Source organism: Rhamphochromis longiceps, linkage group LG15, assembly GCF_057381845.1.
Source record: "Rhamphochromis longiceps isolate RC_006_pf linkage group LG15, R_longiceps_female_GT1.1, whole genome shotgun sequence".
NCBI lineage: Eukaryota > Metazoa > Chordata > Actinopteri > Cichliformes > Cichlidae > Rhamphochromis > Rhamphochromis longiceps.
In genome coordinates this window covers 11,366,457-11,383,911 of record NC_140571.1, presented here as the reverse complement: position 1 = coordinate 11,383,911, position 17,455 = coordinate 11,366,457, and the positions used below count along the sequence as shown (strand labels likewise).

Genomic DNA, 17,455 nt, shown 5'->3' with positions numbered 1-17,455 from the left:
CTCTGGAACTTTGCAAAGCTGCTATGGGCTTTGAGGCACACAGTATCGTGAACTATCTGTGCACCAGAACAGGCTTAGTGAAAGAGATTTGTGGCATTTCCTGAATAATAATTATAAAAAATAAACGTAAGACCTTTAAAAAACAAGGAGAAAAATTCTTTACCATCCATTTGTCTGCCATCAAAGTCATGATTCCTACCACTGTCTGGCCAAAGATAAGAGTGTGTACCTTACCACACTTACTGATTATTTAGGCTTATAACAAGTTGATTGTGATATAAAGGCAAACTGAACCCAGGGCAGCAGTCAAATCTTTCTGTGGTTCCCCCTTCGTTTCCCCTGATGAGCCCTGTGAGGACACCACCAGAGCTGTGGGGAGGAGGTAGTAGGGGCTCGCAGGGTTGCAGGTATGCCTGGAATCTCAGACCGTCCTCTACTTTCTTTCTGGTGAATGAAAGTGAGATCTGGCCAGACGGACTAAAGGGGTGGGGCTGAAAAACACACAAACACAGCAAACGTGCTAAATGCATTCAGTGCCTGCATGTTAACCTGGGCGCGGGGGTGGGAACATCAGGGGAAAATGTTTTTTAAAATGTACGTTTATATGCGTAATTCAAGTAAAGTAATAAATGCTGTAGAGTGGCTTAACAAATTCCACAGTGCTAATGAAACTCTTACATTTTTTTACTTTTCTAGCAGGAGAGATCCACAGAAGGGGAAGCAGAGTGAGTGGAAATGTACTGAGCCCAAATCTGATTGGGGCCTCAGATTAACCACTCTCCGTACATAAACAAGTATACATATTACTGTTGCTATCCAAACAGTAAGTCTATGACATAACAGCTGCCTGTATGTAGTTTTTTAAGAGCAGGTCATTCAAACTGTTACTTAACCGATCGGTTCATTTGACTGAGAGCATTTTAAATAAAGACCGAAACTGTAACGACAGGGAACATGACCGTTATAAGTAAGATTTGAGAATCGGCCCCAGTTTTACAGACGTGTTGAGAGTATTAAGAAACTGTTTATGCCAATTACCGTAATCTTTATTCTGCGACAATGACAATACTTTACGTCTTAAAGTGAAACCCAACTTACCAAGACTTACTTTTCACTTGTATTTTAAGATTTACTCTTGACGTCATGGATCATGGGAAACAGAAAGAAGGAAAAGTAACGCATTAAAGCAACTTTAACAAACACAAACACTTGAGTCCCAAACTTTTCTTAGCCTTACCTGATGGATGTGAGGAAAGGGTCTTTGCACCTTTCTGCAGGTCATGTATTCAAAAATAAAGTCTTGAAAGAAATTTCATGTAATCGACCTTTCTTTGCCTTGCATTTAGTTTGCTGCTGCTGGTAACCTCTGAAATAACTGTGCTTGGTCTCTCCTGGAGCTTGTTGATGGACACACAAACTCATCACTGAGAGAGTCTTGGCTCATTGACATCTAGCCGCTGTAACCTGGAAGCCAAGATTAAAAAAGAAACTTTCCAACTTGTTAAGGATTTGCCTGCAGCGACATTTTCTTAATGTGCCCATTATTCCCTTGTAATGCATAATTCACCTCCGCTGTCCTTCTGCTGTGCAGTAGTGGAGAATTTTAAATGTGCCAAGTTGGTGTCCTCTTCTCCTGCTGCAGCTTTATAGATTTTCGTTTTCTTCTACAAAGACTGTGTTTTTCTTTTGAAGGGTTTTGTGTGTACTCGTTGCGATAATGATCTAACAGCAGGCACCTCTCCCGGTAGAGTCATGCTCTGTGTATTGCCACTGGATGAAAAAAGGAGGACATGGACCAATGCAGAACACAAAGAAGCCCTTTCAGCCACTCTTTTTTAAAATAAATGAATGAAACCTTGCATGGAATGTAAAAAAAACCCACAACCCAACGACAACAAAAAACCACAAATAAAAACAGACTGATTTATTGAGATTATATTGTTGAAGTTCTCTTGCTCTTTTTCTGCACCTCTATAAAAGGTAGATCTCAACAATCCAGATTCCGCTAGATATGCAAGATGTGGGTTTAAGGTGCTAGAGTCACGTCTTACAGATCCTCATTACCCAAGCACACCATGCTGTTGAATTTGCAGCAATGTAGAATTGCAGATTGTAGACAGAAATGACTATGGCTCTCTGTAGCAACAATATTGTTATTCAGAGGTGACAGTGACAGCATCTGATAAGTGTGGAGTATGGAAGGCATTACAAGAAGAACCAATTATATCTAAATCTATTATATCCAACGCAATGGACAGTCCACAAGAGAGGTGAAGACGAGTGCAGGCAAGGTAGAGTGGGTGGAGATGAGTGTCAGGATTGTGATTTGTAACAGAAGAATAGTGGCAGGGGTGAAAGAGAAGGTTTACAAGCTGTAATGTATGGTTTGAAGATGGCAGCACTGATGAATAGACATTAGGCCATGCTGGAGGTGACAGTTGAAAATGTTAAGGTTTTCTGGGAGTGACTAGGATGAACTGACTTAGAAACGAGTATGTCAGAGGTACAGCTCAGGCTGAGCGGTTTGGAGACAAAGAGAGACAAAGGTTGAGATGGTTTGGGCAGAGGGGGGGAAACTGGGTAGAGTGGAATTGCAAGGAAGGAGGAAAGGAGGATAATCACAGAGAAGATTCACGGATAGTAAAGTTGGATGTGCAGAGGGTTGGTGTGAAAGAAGAGGATGCTAGGGATAGGGTGAGATGACAGATGATTCGCTGTGTCGACAATAAAGGCCCGTCTTCTGCAGTTAATTTTGTGGGTTAGCCTTGCCTCTCAGTACAGTCCTCAGCCTCTATCTCTCTGTCGAAACTGATGGGCAAAGTCACACGCAGACACACAAACACACCTTTTGACTTAAACTTCACATGAATATGACCTCGAGCTGTAATGTGCGGTCTGTTTCCTGGCTTTGCAGTGCTGATTCCTGCTCACTGGTCGAAAGGGCTTTGATATAGAGAAATAGGATGAACTTTATTGCAGTTTTATCACTGGTAAAATGAAAAGAAAAAGTTCCTGAAAACAATGTGTCATGTAATTAAAAGTGACTCTGGTGCAGGAGAAAAGGTCTCCGTAATTTGAGAGACTAAATGAAAGAAAATTAAAGTAAGACGAGACAAATGGGTAACAGAAGCTACTTGGACTTGAGGTACATTCATCTTTGGACTCAAAGTACCAGTGTTTTTTAACTTCCCCTGTGGCCATACTGAAAGACTGGGCCTATAATCTCTTTTACACTTATCTTCTGTCTTTAAAGGCTCAGCTAAATGAACTTGCCAAAGTTAAACTACACAACAGAGACTGGAATGAAGAAAGGCAAATGAGTAAGGGGAAAATAAATTCACAGCTTGCATACAAATAGACAAATGCAGCTTAGTATATTTCAAACTGGAAAAGAGCGCTGCACTCTCACATCTTAAAGTAAAAGCCACTCAAAGTACTTAAATGTCGCTACAAGCTAGCCAATATTTTGAGTCATTGTTCTGTGTTTTTATTATTTTTAAATTAGGCATACTGCATCATTTTCTGATGCAGAGACATAACTTGAATTAAACTAACTTTTTACATGTGTGACTTTGATAACTGGATCTTACATAGTGAATTACTCCAATATGGAACCTTTTATGTGAGGAATGACTAAGATTTTGGATCCAGTTGCTTAGTATTTATGCTATTCTGCACTCTGTAGTTGTACTTTTTGCTTGCCTCTCCATGCAGACCTGGAAGCCCAGTGGGAATCTTTTTATTTCATTTTCTTAATTGATTTATTTGTTCATTCTGCAGAGGGTGGAGAAACTTTGAATAACAGCTTTAGAGGTGTTGGCAAAATCTTGGCTAAAGATCCAAGATGTTGAGGTGATGAACATTGTGAGATGAACAAAACAGTGATATTACATTCTGATTCTTTATTGTGAATCCAGGCCGCCCCATAGCTATTTACATAATGACTTGTTTATTTTATGAGAGGTTATTTGAGGTCAAATATTTAACTAATTCAGATGGGAATTTTTGATTTCTCTTTAAAAAACAAAAATTAAAGATGCTGTTTTGTCTAAATTGCCCGTATTCATTGCAGATGTTTGATTTTATGCATATTCATTTTTTCCCCAGGTGGATCTAATGAAAAATATCAGCAGTATTCCTCAGCCATTCCTTTATACCAGACACGTTCACTTCCTCAACTTTACAAGGTAATGTCTACAAAAGTATTTCATGAGTGTTGGCTAAAATGTGGGGTTGTTTTTTTTTTGTTTGGGTTTCTTTTTTTGGTTCTTACTGAGTGCTTTTTATTTATCTGTGTCAGGTTCAAGATAGAGCAGCCTGTGTATATCAACATAATCCGGGATCCCATCAATCGCTTCCTCTCCAACTATTTCTTCCGTCGCTTTGGTGACTGGAGGGGCGAGCAGAACCACCTAATCCGAACTCCAGGGATGAAAGATGACGAGAGATACCTGGTGAGAAGCTTTTCTGCAGAGATACATTTTATTTTTGAAAAGCCTTAAGTGCACATGGACTTACTTGCTTAAAGTTCTCGTAGATATGCGTCTTATGCTTTGGGTTTTTGGGCTTTCGTTTTTTTCTCTCCTTGTTGTAAATGAAACAACAAGAAACCAAGCTGGTGAATAAATGTATTGCTTTTCTTATAAACAAAGAGGTTTGAACTCACCACAGCCTCGGAGACTAACAAAAAGGAATCATTACCAGAGCGGCAAAAACTGCGGTTCTTCAAAGCTGTTTGCTACTTGAGGCTGGCTGCAAAAGCAAAAGAGTTCCCATAAACTCCAGTGTCGAAATGGTCAACTTTACAGGAGAAACATGTTTACGGCATAGTACAAAAAATAGTTTTGGCCTCTCGTGTTACGCTTCAGTTCACTAGAAGGCACCACATCCTCAATTTGATTTGATGGTGATTCTTAACAGAGAATGACAAGTGGCATAAGGATAGACCGAAGTTTGAGACAGCAGTTTGTGGAAGGCCTCAGTGAGGAGTGGTGGCTGCTCCCAGGCCTGGCAAATCCCCAAATACTAATGAGAGGCGTGAGAGCTGAGAAAAGTGGGGAAGGGTGGGGCACAAAATCGTGAACTAACTTATAGTGTAGGAAGGTTTATATAGCCGTGGAACCAGAAGGGGAGTGTATGAGGTGTGATCCCGAACCTGAAATTCAGATAAATAATCTAAAAGACAGTTGTTGAAGAGGTCATTCCTAACTGTTCAATTCAGTTCGGCCCCAACGATCAGATAACCCCCTGTGAGCAAGCACTTGGCGACAGCGGGAAGGAAAACCTCCCCTTTAACAGGAAGCAACTAGTTTGGGGGGTATTTGATCTGAACCTCTATTGTGGTTTAAGTCTCTTAGAATGGTTTTAATGCAGTTTTTGTTCACAAAATAAAGTAGGTCAATGGTAATAAACATGCTGCCTAAGTAGTCTGTGCTCAAGTTGTTTTTTTTTAAAGATCTTATTAATATGGTAGACCTTTATCACAAACTGGGCCACATGGCCATGACTAAAAAAGGGAGATGCACACAAATGCCAATTAAAAGACTGTTTTTTCATTTATAACAAACAAGTAAAGAACTTCATGCTGTGTTTAGTCAGTATGATAAGAAGTGTAAATAAGTGCATTGGCAAAGAAATGGTGTATGCAGTGTCAGTTAGTGCAAAAAACCCAGAGTCTACCTGCTGTCAGTCACAAACGGTAAGTTGCTTAAAACATTTGCCAGTCCCCAACAATTATTTGTTCACCGATTTAATAACCCCAGTAAAACTCGCTCCTCCAGCAAAACTTACCAAACCCAGCCAAGTATTTTGCAAGTCTATCTTGCTTGTTGCTCATGTTGCATTTGCTCAACTGTCCTTTGTTTAACAACCTCCAGCTTGTCCTTTTCCATTTCCAGCTTTTGCCTCTCAATCTCCAGCTTTGTTTTTCCTTTTCATATGTCATTTGCAACAAAGTGAGTCATTTACATAATTTCCTTAGGGGTTAATAAATTATTCTGACTCTGATGATTCTGATTCTGCTGTTCAAAAGCCAGGTTTCCTGGTGTAACCACACGTGACAGTATTGATGTGTGATCAGCTCTCATTTGCACAGCCACTAACTCTCCTATTTCAGTCAGCTGCAAGTTACTCTCAGAGTTTGTGTTTTCTTTATGACAGTTATCACCAAGACCAGTCAAATCAAGTTCATAATTGTCTGTAAATATCAGAAGGTGAACTTTTGTACAACAATCCAGAAAACCGTCTAATGGTGATGCAACAAATTCCTCCATCCCTGCCATGATTCAGTCTAAGACCCAGGAAGAGAGGGGAAAAAAACAAAGCCAGCAAACAGCATTGCCCCAGGTCGGTTAGTACATGAAAGATACAACATGTCCCTGAACCAAAGCGGAAAAGCCTCCTTCTGCTTACCTACTTTATGAACCCTAGTCTTCATTGAAATTAGAGGTGAGCCATATAAACAGCAGCAAGCTGGTGACTCACCTGACACAACCAAAACAAAAAACCTACAACTAGCACAAATGGGCCACATTGATATGCACCTACTATACTAGAGAACCATGCAATCACTGCTAATAGCTCACACCTGCCCAGGTGTCCACACACACACACACATACACACACACACACACACACACACACACACACACACACACACACACACACACACACACACACAGCAGTAGCTGTAGGATCAAAAACTTACCAGACAGACACAGTTCAAATTAACCAAACAAGTCAAATTCAAACAACTCAGTTCTGACTCACAATATATTTCCTGGACACAAGTTGCAGCAAACACAATGCATATTGCATGCTTCACACAAAACATAATGTAATGGCAACAACCCAAACAACAAAACAAAACAGCCACAAACAAATTCATTTAAATAGATAAGGTCGTACTTGTAACAAACAAGTGGGGAAGATGCACACAAATGCCAATGAAAAGACTATTTTAAATAAAATAAAAAACAAGGAAAGAAATCATCTGTGGCGTGTGCAGTCAGGGTGAAAAAATGGCATATGGAACATTTATTGCAAAACCCAAAAAATGAACAAAATCCAAAAGGTTATTTCAGATAGGAGAGCCTCCACTCTGCAACTTCGATGGCTTTTAGAAAGCATTGCCACACTGGGCCCAGGTGTTGACAGTGTTATTGATGGAAAATGGGACACAACAGCTCTCCAATGCCAGCAGATAATACCTACACCACAAACAGGCCAACAGGAAGGCAACGTGGAGTGGGTCATCACACTTAACTCACAGATACTAACCAAACTGGCTAAGGTTAGCTAAAAACTCACCACAATGAGGTCTATGTGGTCATAATTATAGTCCACAAACCACTTTGCAAAAATCTGATGTTCGCATGTTCAAATTCAATAACCAAATCAGAGAAGCTCTCAACAATAAGAAAACACACTCGTAACAGCAGGTGACGCTGTGACTTTTGAGGGGGCAAGACATCTGGTCGCCATGGTGTTGTGATCCCACAATATCCAGTGCCCACAAACTATAACAGTATTATTTAATGGGTCAAACAAATACTGAACCTTTTTCCTCTTTTTCCTAATGCTGGTCCGAGTGCCCCAAACCCATTTGCTCTCATATTGACATTTGCTAAATCAGTGACAGAGATGCTTGTGATTTGAAATATGAATGCATTAGAAGTGTTTGACAAGCTAACACACTTAGTTGCTATGCGTGAATCACTGGTTGGCCAGTAACAGTGCATTAAATTTGAATAACTTTGGTTGCAGGCTCACTATTTTCGCAACGTGATGCTCAGTAGAGACATGAACTGAAATGTTGCATAATGAAGTCTTATTCTGGTGTTTCCATGATGTAGACTTTAATTACAGGGGCATGTATATTGAGGAATGTTTATACATGCTCTACATATATGTAGTAATGATACTATACACTGCACTGTAATTAGCCTGTAGGATCTCTTTAAAAAATGTTAAGAAGAGATGATCCTCCTGACGTTAATATTCTGCTTTAGCCCTTTTCTTCTGTATTTCTGTTTGTTGCTGTCTCAAGACAAATTTTAACTTCCTAAATTCAAAAATATAAGCAATATATTAAAACCACACTCTACTCTCTTTGAAGATGTTCCACATGTGGTGTTGCTCCAGGGTGGATGGCAAATTGTAAACTCATGGCAGTCTGACGCTAACCCAATATATAAATCTGATTAGGATTCGAATTAAAGACTCGATTTACCACATCAGAAACTTGATATCCTACATCTGCCTCACAGAGTTGTTTATCCCTGTAGCACCAGATTGAAGTCACTGCATACCATTTTTTTTAACTCTACCTACCATTTGGAAGCATACTGTAATTTTCAAGCTACTATTTTTTGATCTTTGTGTTCACTCCATTCCCTTATATACTTTTTAAGCAGATGACAGTTAAAAGTTAAAAGTGAGATGAAGCATCTGATCGGAGGTCGGAAACCCCCCTGAAGTGAGACGCCCAAGCCTCATATAAAATTTAGGGGGAATCCAACAAAAACGGAAAACAGTGTGTCAAAACAAAAGTGAGGTCAAAACAAAATCGTATTAATATTTGTTTAAGATTAGGCACAAACTCTTCTCATTCTTTCCTCCCACAGTAAGTGCTATGAGAGACCTAAAGGGTTCAGGAGGCTGTTCTGAGAAGCTAACAAGAGGAGCGAATGTCATTCTGGCTTGAGTCTGACTCGCTGTAATTAAGTATTGCACTGTTTGCCCTGCAGTTTTGGACCATGTGAGTTGAGTTATTAAAGTATGCAGACCACAGGGGCCCCTTGCTACAGTTAAAGGAGAGGGGAAGGCTGTGTTGTCATCGACTAGCCTACCTGTGTGTGCATTTAGCTTTAGATACACTTATGAGGAGAAAGTATTCCAGAAATGGTAAAGAAAAGTAAATTTTAGATTATTATAACCATGGTGCTTAATCCTTTAATTGAGTATAGTTTAGGAATGCTGTGTTGTACTTAAATCACTAGAGTGTCTTATAAGGTTTGAAGTAACTGACCAAAAGCTCTGAAAATATCAGGAATTAATATGTTGATGGTGTTCCACAGATTTTGTCTTACTGTACTGGCATAAAGTGTCTCGTGGCACTTTAGTGTTTCCTACTTTGCTTTTTATGTTACACAGTTGTTGCGAAAATATGCCTTCCATCTGCACGGTGTACACGGCTGCTGAAAACAGTACACACTGCAGAATATGCACAGAAATGTATTATATGCAAAAAGATACATTTAGGGCTTCATGTATCAATTGATCAATCAAATATTTATTTCACACATATAAGCAACAAATTAATAAACAAGAAAAACGAAGAATATCAAATCAGTGAAGAGCATCATATTCACACGACCATTTCCTTTTGGAAAAGAGGAGGATGACTGCATTGATTCTTGGCAAGTCACCTCTATAGGGAGATTAAGTAGGTCTTTCATGGTTAAAGTTTCATTGACAGTATTGGGAAGATGAATGTCCACACTATAAGTACAAATTCAAGTATGTACGGAAAGAGTACCCCTAATGTTAAGAATCACCCCTCAGACTGGGCATGGCTGTATCCTCCACCTGGTGTGCTTCAGCCTGCTTGCCCTGTGTTGGTTTTGTATGTGAGGTGTTGATGAAAGAGCGCTGTCAGTTGCTAGCCGGGGCCGAGGGAGCCTGATGCACGTGTTACTGAGACATTCCTGTGGTCGGCTTGGATTTTCCGTCAGTGCCCACACCCCCTTTTACATACACACATGCTACTTTATACAAAGGCATGCACTGGTCAGTTGAACATAGCACGCACACACTTAATCACACTCAGACACACATGATATTTACCACATTTGCAGTTATTTTGTGAACCATTATGCAAATTTAAGTTGCTTTAAAATGCCAACTTGGAATGATGTGGTTGGATAATTTATATTGTATTGAGCTGAGTTTTTGACTGTTTTGTGTGTGTGCATGTGCATGTTTTTTAATGAATTAAAACAAAATACAGATGCATCCGCTGACAGTACTAAATCAACCTCTGTCTTGCCGCAAAGTACAAAGTGCATGCGTGGCAGCCTACATATGAATACGCTTGCAAACACTTATAAAAAAAGAGTGTCTGTCCTCACTGAACCTAAAAGGCCCAGCTTTTTCTCAAGACTTGGAAATACTGGTTCGATCAGATGAGATTCCCACAGTAATTTGACATAATCCAACATTTAAAATGACAAGTAGACTTATTAAATAAATACACAAATCATATTAGAGGGTTTACTGGCACCAGTCTTGCCTTAGCCTGCCTTCACTACAATAACAGACAGTTGGTGTGTCACACTGTTGGCCGAAGGCACAACGAACACATAAGGTTCACTCATTACAGATTTTTTTTTTTAATGAATTTCTGTGGTTTGTGTAACATAACTATAATCAGTGTTTTGATACTGAGGAAAACCATGAGTGCAAAGCATAGGTCCTCACTCTTTTAATAATTAAAACCTAATTTGGCTTGCTGCCTTAAATTTCTTTAAGGACACACTGCAAACTATGCCAAGATATGTCAAACTTAGTCAACTTTGGCATTTTAACAGATTCGACTAAAGACATGGGAACAGATTCTGTTTTCTTGTGACAGGCTGCGCGTAAAAAGTGCCTAAAGGTAAAGTTTTAAATAGTTTCTTTGCTATTTTGTCTGTTTTATGTAGACACGACGCTGGTTCATCCCTTGAGTTAGATGCCTTTTCCTGCTTGAATGATTCATAGGTCAGTGTTAAGTGGATTACCAACATTAAATATTAAATTCAGTCAGGAAGCCTCAAGACCATTTTGTAAAATTACCAGAAAAATAAATGGAATGGTTAAGCCCAAAATAGGCCTAAAACTTAAAGAATATTAAAATTACAGTTATTACCTCTAATCTTTACTAGAAATGCTGATGTACCTGTTTAAAAGGCACCCACTTGCTCATGTGTTCAAAAGATTAACTCAAAAAGCGAAAGCGTCTTTCCACTGCCTCCAGATAGCAAATACAAACAAAAAGTTCTTTTTTTGTTTTCTCAAATTTGAATGCAAAACGTCCCATGGGAAAGGTTAACATCATCAATTACCCCTGATTTAATTTATGTCTACATTCCATTCAGTGAAATGGGAGACCATTGTACAGATTAGTGCCTATTTTGCTACAGTTTCTGTGAATGCTCTGTTGGCATAATCCACAGTGAGAAAAGGAACAATGAGCTTGAGTGTGCACACAGGAACTGTCTTTGAAATACTAATAAGGCTTTCTAAAGAGAGTGCGTATTGTCTGCGCGTGTGTGTGTGTACGTGTGTGCGTTGTTGTATACAAGCTGTGGCTGGATTCCCAGAAATCGCCTAAATGTTGACGCATGAGGGTCTCTGTCAGCGAATGTGCCACTTCCTGTCTGTTTTTGTTTGTTTTAGTGTATATGGCTTTTGCATCTTTTACCATCAAAGAACATACTCATAATTGATGAAACTGGATCCACTCACATCACCATTCTTTAAATAGAATGGCGCTTCATAAACCTGTCATTAGTACCTGGGGATCTGCCCAGTCCGCGAGCTGCCTTCCAGTCCTCACTGAGGCCTTCACCAAAACCGCTGTCTAGATCTCCATTCCTGGATCTAGCTTTATTCCACCTACCGTTTTCCTTCAAGAAACAATGTCTTGAAGATGTGGTCCGTGCTAGTGAAATGAAAAATGAAAGAAAAACATGGCAAACTTTACGCAAGTCTGCACAAGACTTGTACACTAACAATAGTACAGTGCTGAACTTTTCTTTTTTTCCCTGAAGGTTCCTCTGGGGTATTGTTGTGGTTCCCTTTGAAGGGTTTTCCAGTCTTTTGCTTCACTGATCACCAATAAGTCCTGTTCCCAGTGCACAGCTGAGAGGAGTCACTCATAAAGTTCAAACACACCCTGCAGCCACTCTGTGAATCAGAGGCACAATTGTACCACAGTTTTCAGCCGCAAGAAAAATCTAACTAATCAGGTGAATAATTTATTTCATTCCAGCGCATGCTGCACAAGGCTTCATCTTGTGATTGCAGCTTAGATAGATGCTAAAATGATATCACTATTTCAAATATCAAGTCCATGATGTTGTAGTTGAGTCTTTTCTCCGTTTGGAGCCTTTAAGTCATTTTACTTGCAAGTATTTCAGACTTTATGCAACATCTACTGCAATCCTGCCCCTCCTACAGAGGATCCAGGATCTTTCTTGCATTTGTTTTAACAGGCTTTTGGGTTCAGTTTTTCTTTATGTAGTCTGAGAACAAAGGTTGTACAACCTTAGAAAAAGATGTTTGAGACTGTATGAAAAACCCTGAGCAGACCTGATGGCAACATTTTTCAATGAGGGATTCTCGTAAGGCTTTCATGCCAGAAAATACAACTGGAAATAAATAAGTCGAGGCTAATAGAAACATTAGCAATGAGTGTGCAAATGTCTCCAAGACACATAAACACTTAAGCATATAAACATGCTCTTCTACACATGATTTATGCCTTTTTCTATGTTTACACTCCAGTCAGCATCTCTGTTTCAAGCTTCCTATTGCACTCAGATGATTTCTTATGCCACACCTGCAGCAGCAGGAGCAGCAGCTTGGATCCTTCGTGAGGCTCTCTGACTTTTGTCCTGTCGGACTTGTCCATTTTTGTGATGATCCATGTTAGGCTTAGACTATTTTTGCCAAATTGCTGTTTAAGTTAGTCATTACAGAGCCATTATGGTATAAATCTAAACAACAACCTATGACAAAATGTTCTAAATTTGCCTCATGCATGTAGTCTGGTCCTACTGTAGGTGACATATTTGAGCGCAAGCCTTGTGCACACATGTGCCTGCTGCTGTGTGTGGATGTGAGCCATGCTTCGTGGAGTGTTTTGTTGCTCAGGACTTGTTGCTATCCCTGAGGCTTACGTCACCTGACATGGATTTGACTGCTGTTTCCGTGGCACTCAGTCGCTGGCCAGCTTCACTCCTGCAACTGTCTTTTTTCCATTCATTACTCAATAGCTTTTCAGATAAGTGGTTTTTCAAGTTTCACAACTCTGGTCTCATTATCTTAATCGTGACATCTTTAAGTTAAACACGAATTCATTTGAAAATACTTTCTCTTCCTATGTGGTATCATAGCCTATGAGATCAACTGAGATGAGAGGGAAGAGCTTATCTTTGTGCACAAGATGTGGTTTGACAAAGCACTTTGGCTTGTGGGGTAATGACAGGCAAGCAGTCCAGGTTCACGGCAGTGCAAGTGAATAGCTTCCTCTAGTGGTAAAAAGAAATAATTGCAATTCTGATTGAGATCAAATTCACTGCAAGTAGAATAAAAATTTTTTAAAAAGCATAAATTATTAGTAAAGCAAAAATATAAAGACTCATATGTGCTTGTCTGCTTTCAGGACATCAATGTTTGCATCCTAGAGAATTACCCTGAGTGCTCCAACCCAAGGGTTTTCTACATCATCCCCTACTTCTGTGGACAGCATCCTCAGTGCAGGTATTTATGAGATTTTGTCAAGTTGCATTACAAAAGCTTGGTAATATTTCTTTCCAAGTAATGCTACTCTAGTGCAAACTTTCTCTTGGTCTTATTTTCCTTCTGTCTCACACAGAGAGCCAGGAGTATGGGCTTTGGAGAGGGCCAAACAGAATGTGCTGGAGAACTACCTCCTTGTGGGGATATTGGAAGAGCTGGAGGACGTTCTGCTCCTGCTAGAGAGGCTCTTACCTCATTACTTTACTGGAGTACTCAACATCTACAAGAGCCCTGGTAGCTGCACCTTGTGATATAGAATGTTTTATGCTGTCAGAGTATCGAGTGAATGTTTTCCTATACAAGACAATAAAAAAGTCTTTAGCATGGTAACGTGATCAACGTAATTAGAATGTGAATAGTTTTGCGGGTATTTTGTCACAAATTTGCATAGCCTGGTAGTGACCGTTAAAATGCTCTAACTTCCACACAGGACAGAGTTAGTTCTCATGATTTGATTTATCCATACCTTTTTTTTAATGAGGTTCTGATCACAAGATACAGTTTATCTGTTTATTTTGAATGTCATAAAAATGTGCTATTACATGATTTGGGGTGATCTTTATTACGAGAAATATTTAGTGACTTCATACAAAAGGTAGCAACACCTTTTGTATGTGATTTATCAAAAATATCACCTTTATAAGAGCTGCAATAAGAGTTAGGTAGCACTCTTAGCACTCATATGGATAGTAGTCAAGATCCTGTGACTTCCAGATACAGACAAACAAACTGGTGATGGCTAACCAACAGGGCATAGTAGTGGTGGACAAGCAGAGCAAGAAGGCCATAGTGACAGATATAGCTAGGAAGAAATACCAAGAGCTGCATGTTATTTTTGTCCAGCTTAGCGAACCGCTTGTCATGATGACTTAGTAGCAAGATATCTAAATAGATGAGGTGATATATGAATCATTCACATTAAACAGCAATCACGTGCTACTTAACTGGAAAAATAAGTGGCTTAAGATGATGATATATGATATAGTTATTAAGTAATTTCCTGTCTAAATAAATGTGCTTGAAACTTTTTCTAAAACATTTTGATTTTAGTCTTTGCTGAACTTTGTTTTTTTGTCTCTCCATCATTTTGTTGCAGATTATAGGAAAATGGGAAACATGACAGGCACCGTGCGTAAACAAACCCCCACTTTAGAGGCCCTGCAGGTGCTGTATCACCGCATGCGCTATGAGTACGAGTTTTACAACTTCGTCCGTGACCAGTTCCACCTCACGAAGAAAAAAATCGGCCTGAAGTCTGTTTCCAAACCCCCCGCCTATTCAAATGATTTCCTGCAGCAACTGGCCCTTCGAACCCCAGAGCCTCTGGATGAAGACGAGGAACTGGAAACGGATCTGGAGGATGCAAATAGCTGGCTGGTTCATCCCTAAGGGATGCTCGATGAACATTAGACGCAGCCACGTAACGGCTGCTTAGCTAGGACTGGCTAAAGAAAACTGTACCCTGAGGACAAAGGGGAGGAGTTTCAATCTTTCAGCGTCACCCAGAGAATTGAGGTGCAACTCCCAAACTGACAGGCTCAGCACTGAAAACTGTAGAGTTGAGAAACTGGATGGACAAAATGCTCTATTTATAAATTGACCAAGGGCAATGGGAAATAATATTCAACTCAATCTGCTTGACTCAAGTTTTCCTTTTTATAATTTGGGCTTCTTTTTGGGTTCGTTTAAAAACCGTACTGTCGCTGTCATCTCCAGGGAGAGATTAGTGCAAGATCTGGACAGCTAACTGTGATTGGAAATGTGCTAAATGTTATCGCCAGGTTGTTTACTATAGGAGAGGAATTAAAGGCATTTCCCAAGACAGATTACTACTTTATGAGAGGTTTGATGTCCTGAAAGCTGGATGTTGTTGTGAATTTTAAAAAGTGCCATAAGCCTTTTAGGTATATTAGTCTTCCAGGACTGTTGTCAGACCTTACTAAGGGTTCTGGGATTTGTGTGGCAGAAAGTTCTGTGCACAGCTGGCAGAGTTGTGACATAGTCAGTTCATTTGTTTTAGTATTGGTTTATAACATTTTGTGTAATTTTGTGTAATTTGTTAAATACTATTAGGTGTAAATGAGGGTTAAACTGCGAGCACTCAAGTATGAATTCAGAGAATTCCAAAAGTGTGCATGAATGATTGAGTTTGACCAAACAAGCTGTGTATTTTAGCAAAGATTTATTATTTGGGACAGGCTATATGTTGATACTGTAGAGTGAGTTAAAAGCCTTTATGAAGCCTAATTTGTATTCCAAAGTTTAAAAGATTGAGCTTGCCAAATAGCAGTTTTTTTTGCAAAACTGTATGAATACACTGCACTTTGTGTTAGGTGACATTTCCTTAACATCTGCAGCAAAATGAGGGATTTGGTCACAACTGAATGCTGATTTGCCTGTCATTTCAACTCAGATTATTTGTTGTTTAAGGGTTTTCTGTATATTAATGTTATCATCAAAGTGTGTGAAGTGTTACCAAGCCCAGTTAATACTTATTTCTAATTATCCAGCAGCTCCACAGTGCTTTTTCATCACAGATGTTTAAAAAAAACAATTAACCATAAGCTATAACGTGACTAAACATTTCACTCTACCATCTTAATCTCTGTTCTGCGTATCTTCATCATTATGTTCCATGTTTTGTTTTTTGCTAGTTTTATTTATTGTTTTCTATTCATTTGCATTCCATATAAAATTCTCAGGAAGATAAAAAAAAACAATGTTTAACGCTCACATTTTTTTTTGTTGTTGTTTATGCTGGTGGCTATAAAACAATTTTCGGCATTTAAGGGTGTCTAGAATGAACAATGGACAATGAATGAACAACTAACAAAGACCGTCAATAAATGTCCTCTTACTATTGCAGCTATTGCCCCTGTTTTACTTAAAAATGGTTTTGATACAGAAAAAAACGTACTTTTTACAGACTTATTATGGTGACTCCATTCGGGGAATTGCTAACTATATGTATATATATATAATATGTAGGCATTTTTTCCAAGAACCTTTGTTTAAGAGAGGGCATTCACTCACTGACCACTTTAAAAAAAGTGGCCCTTAAAGACAGAAAGGTAATTTTGGGGACGTTGAGGCATGTTGTTGGTACCATGATGTTTTGGGATTTTTCCCACACCACCACAGGGTTAACAGAGTAGAGTCAGAAGAAAATGGAAAATATCCACTTGGCAGCATTTCTCTGGGTGACAATGCCATGCTGATGTCGGAGGTCAGAAGAGAATGGCCATACCACTTCAAGCTAAGTAACTGTGTAACTCGGGGCATGAGTTACTATACATACCTAGCATGCAGCTCTGTATGCACAAGAGTATTTATTCTGGCATGTCAAATCTTGAAGCAGATGGCCTAAAGCAGCCACACCAGGTGCCACTCCTTTGAGCTAAGAGCAGGAAACTGTGGCTACAATTCAACAGGATATTGGAAGAATGTTGCCCGATATCTTGAATTCTGCTCAGACATTTATGCTAGGACGTAAACATCATGAAAACCATCATGATCTATACCGACTTATATCAATGGTTCAGGCCACAGATGGTGTTTAAATGGGGTGTGGGACATTTTCTTGCCGTATTCTGGGACCTGAACAGTGTTTAAATGCCACATCTTACCACTGCTTTATGAGCACAATGTGAATGTGTGAATATTTCCAGCACCTTGTTGAATATATGCCACAAATAACTAAAGCTGTTCTGAACACAACAGGTGCTCCAACCGAATACTAGCAAGGTGCACTCAATAAAGCGTAAATAGTCATCACTCATTGTAATACTCAAATGTTTTTTTATTTAAATCTTGAAAAATTTGAGTGACAAAATGTTTTTGGAAATATCCACAAACATTCATTACATTTTCAGAATTTTGGCACATCGTC

General features: G+C 39.3%; 1 protein-coding gene across 2 annotated transcripts in view; it reads left to right on the top strand.

Moving 5' to 3' along the window:
* usta (uronyl 2-sulfotransferase a) overlaps window positions 1–17,237 on the top strand; it is a 57,337-nt gene extending 40,100 nt beyond the window's left edge. For both annotated transcript variants that reach the window (XM_085383301.1, XM_085383302.1), the window contains 5 exons: window positions 4,108–4,187; window positions 4,301–4,454; window positions 13,430–13,527; window positions 13,643–13,800; window positions 14,663–17,237. In XM_085383301.1, the coding sequence (XP_085239427.1) occupies window positions 4,108–4,187; window positions 4,301–4,454; window positions 13,430–13,527; window positions 13,643–13,800; window positions 14,663–14,955 (783 nt within the window). In that variant the 3' untranslated portion in view covers window positions 14,956–17,237. The remainder of the gene's footprint in view (window positions 1–4,107; window positions 4,188–4,300; window positions 4,455–13,429; window positions 13,528–13,642; window positions 13,801–14,662) is intronic.
* Window positions 17,238–17,455: the final 218 nt, after the last annotated feature.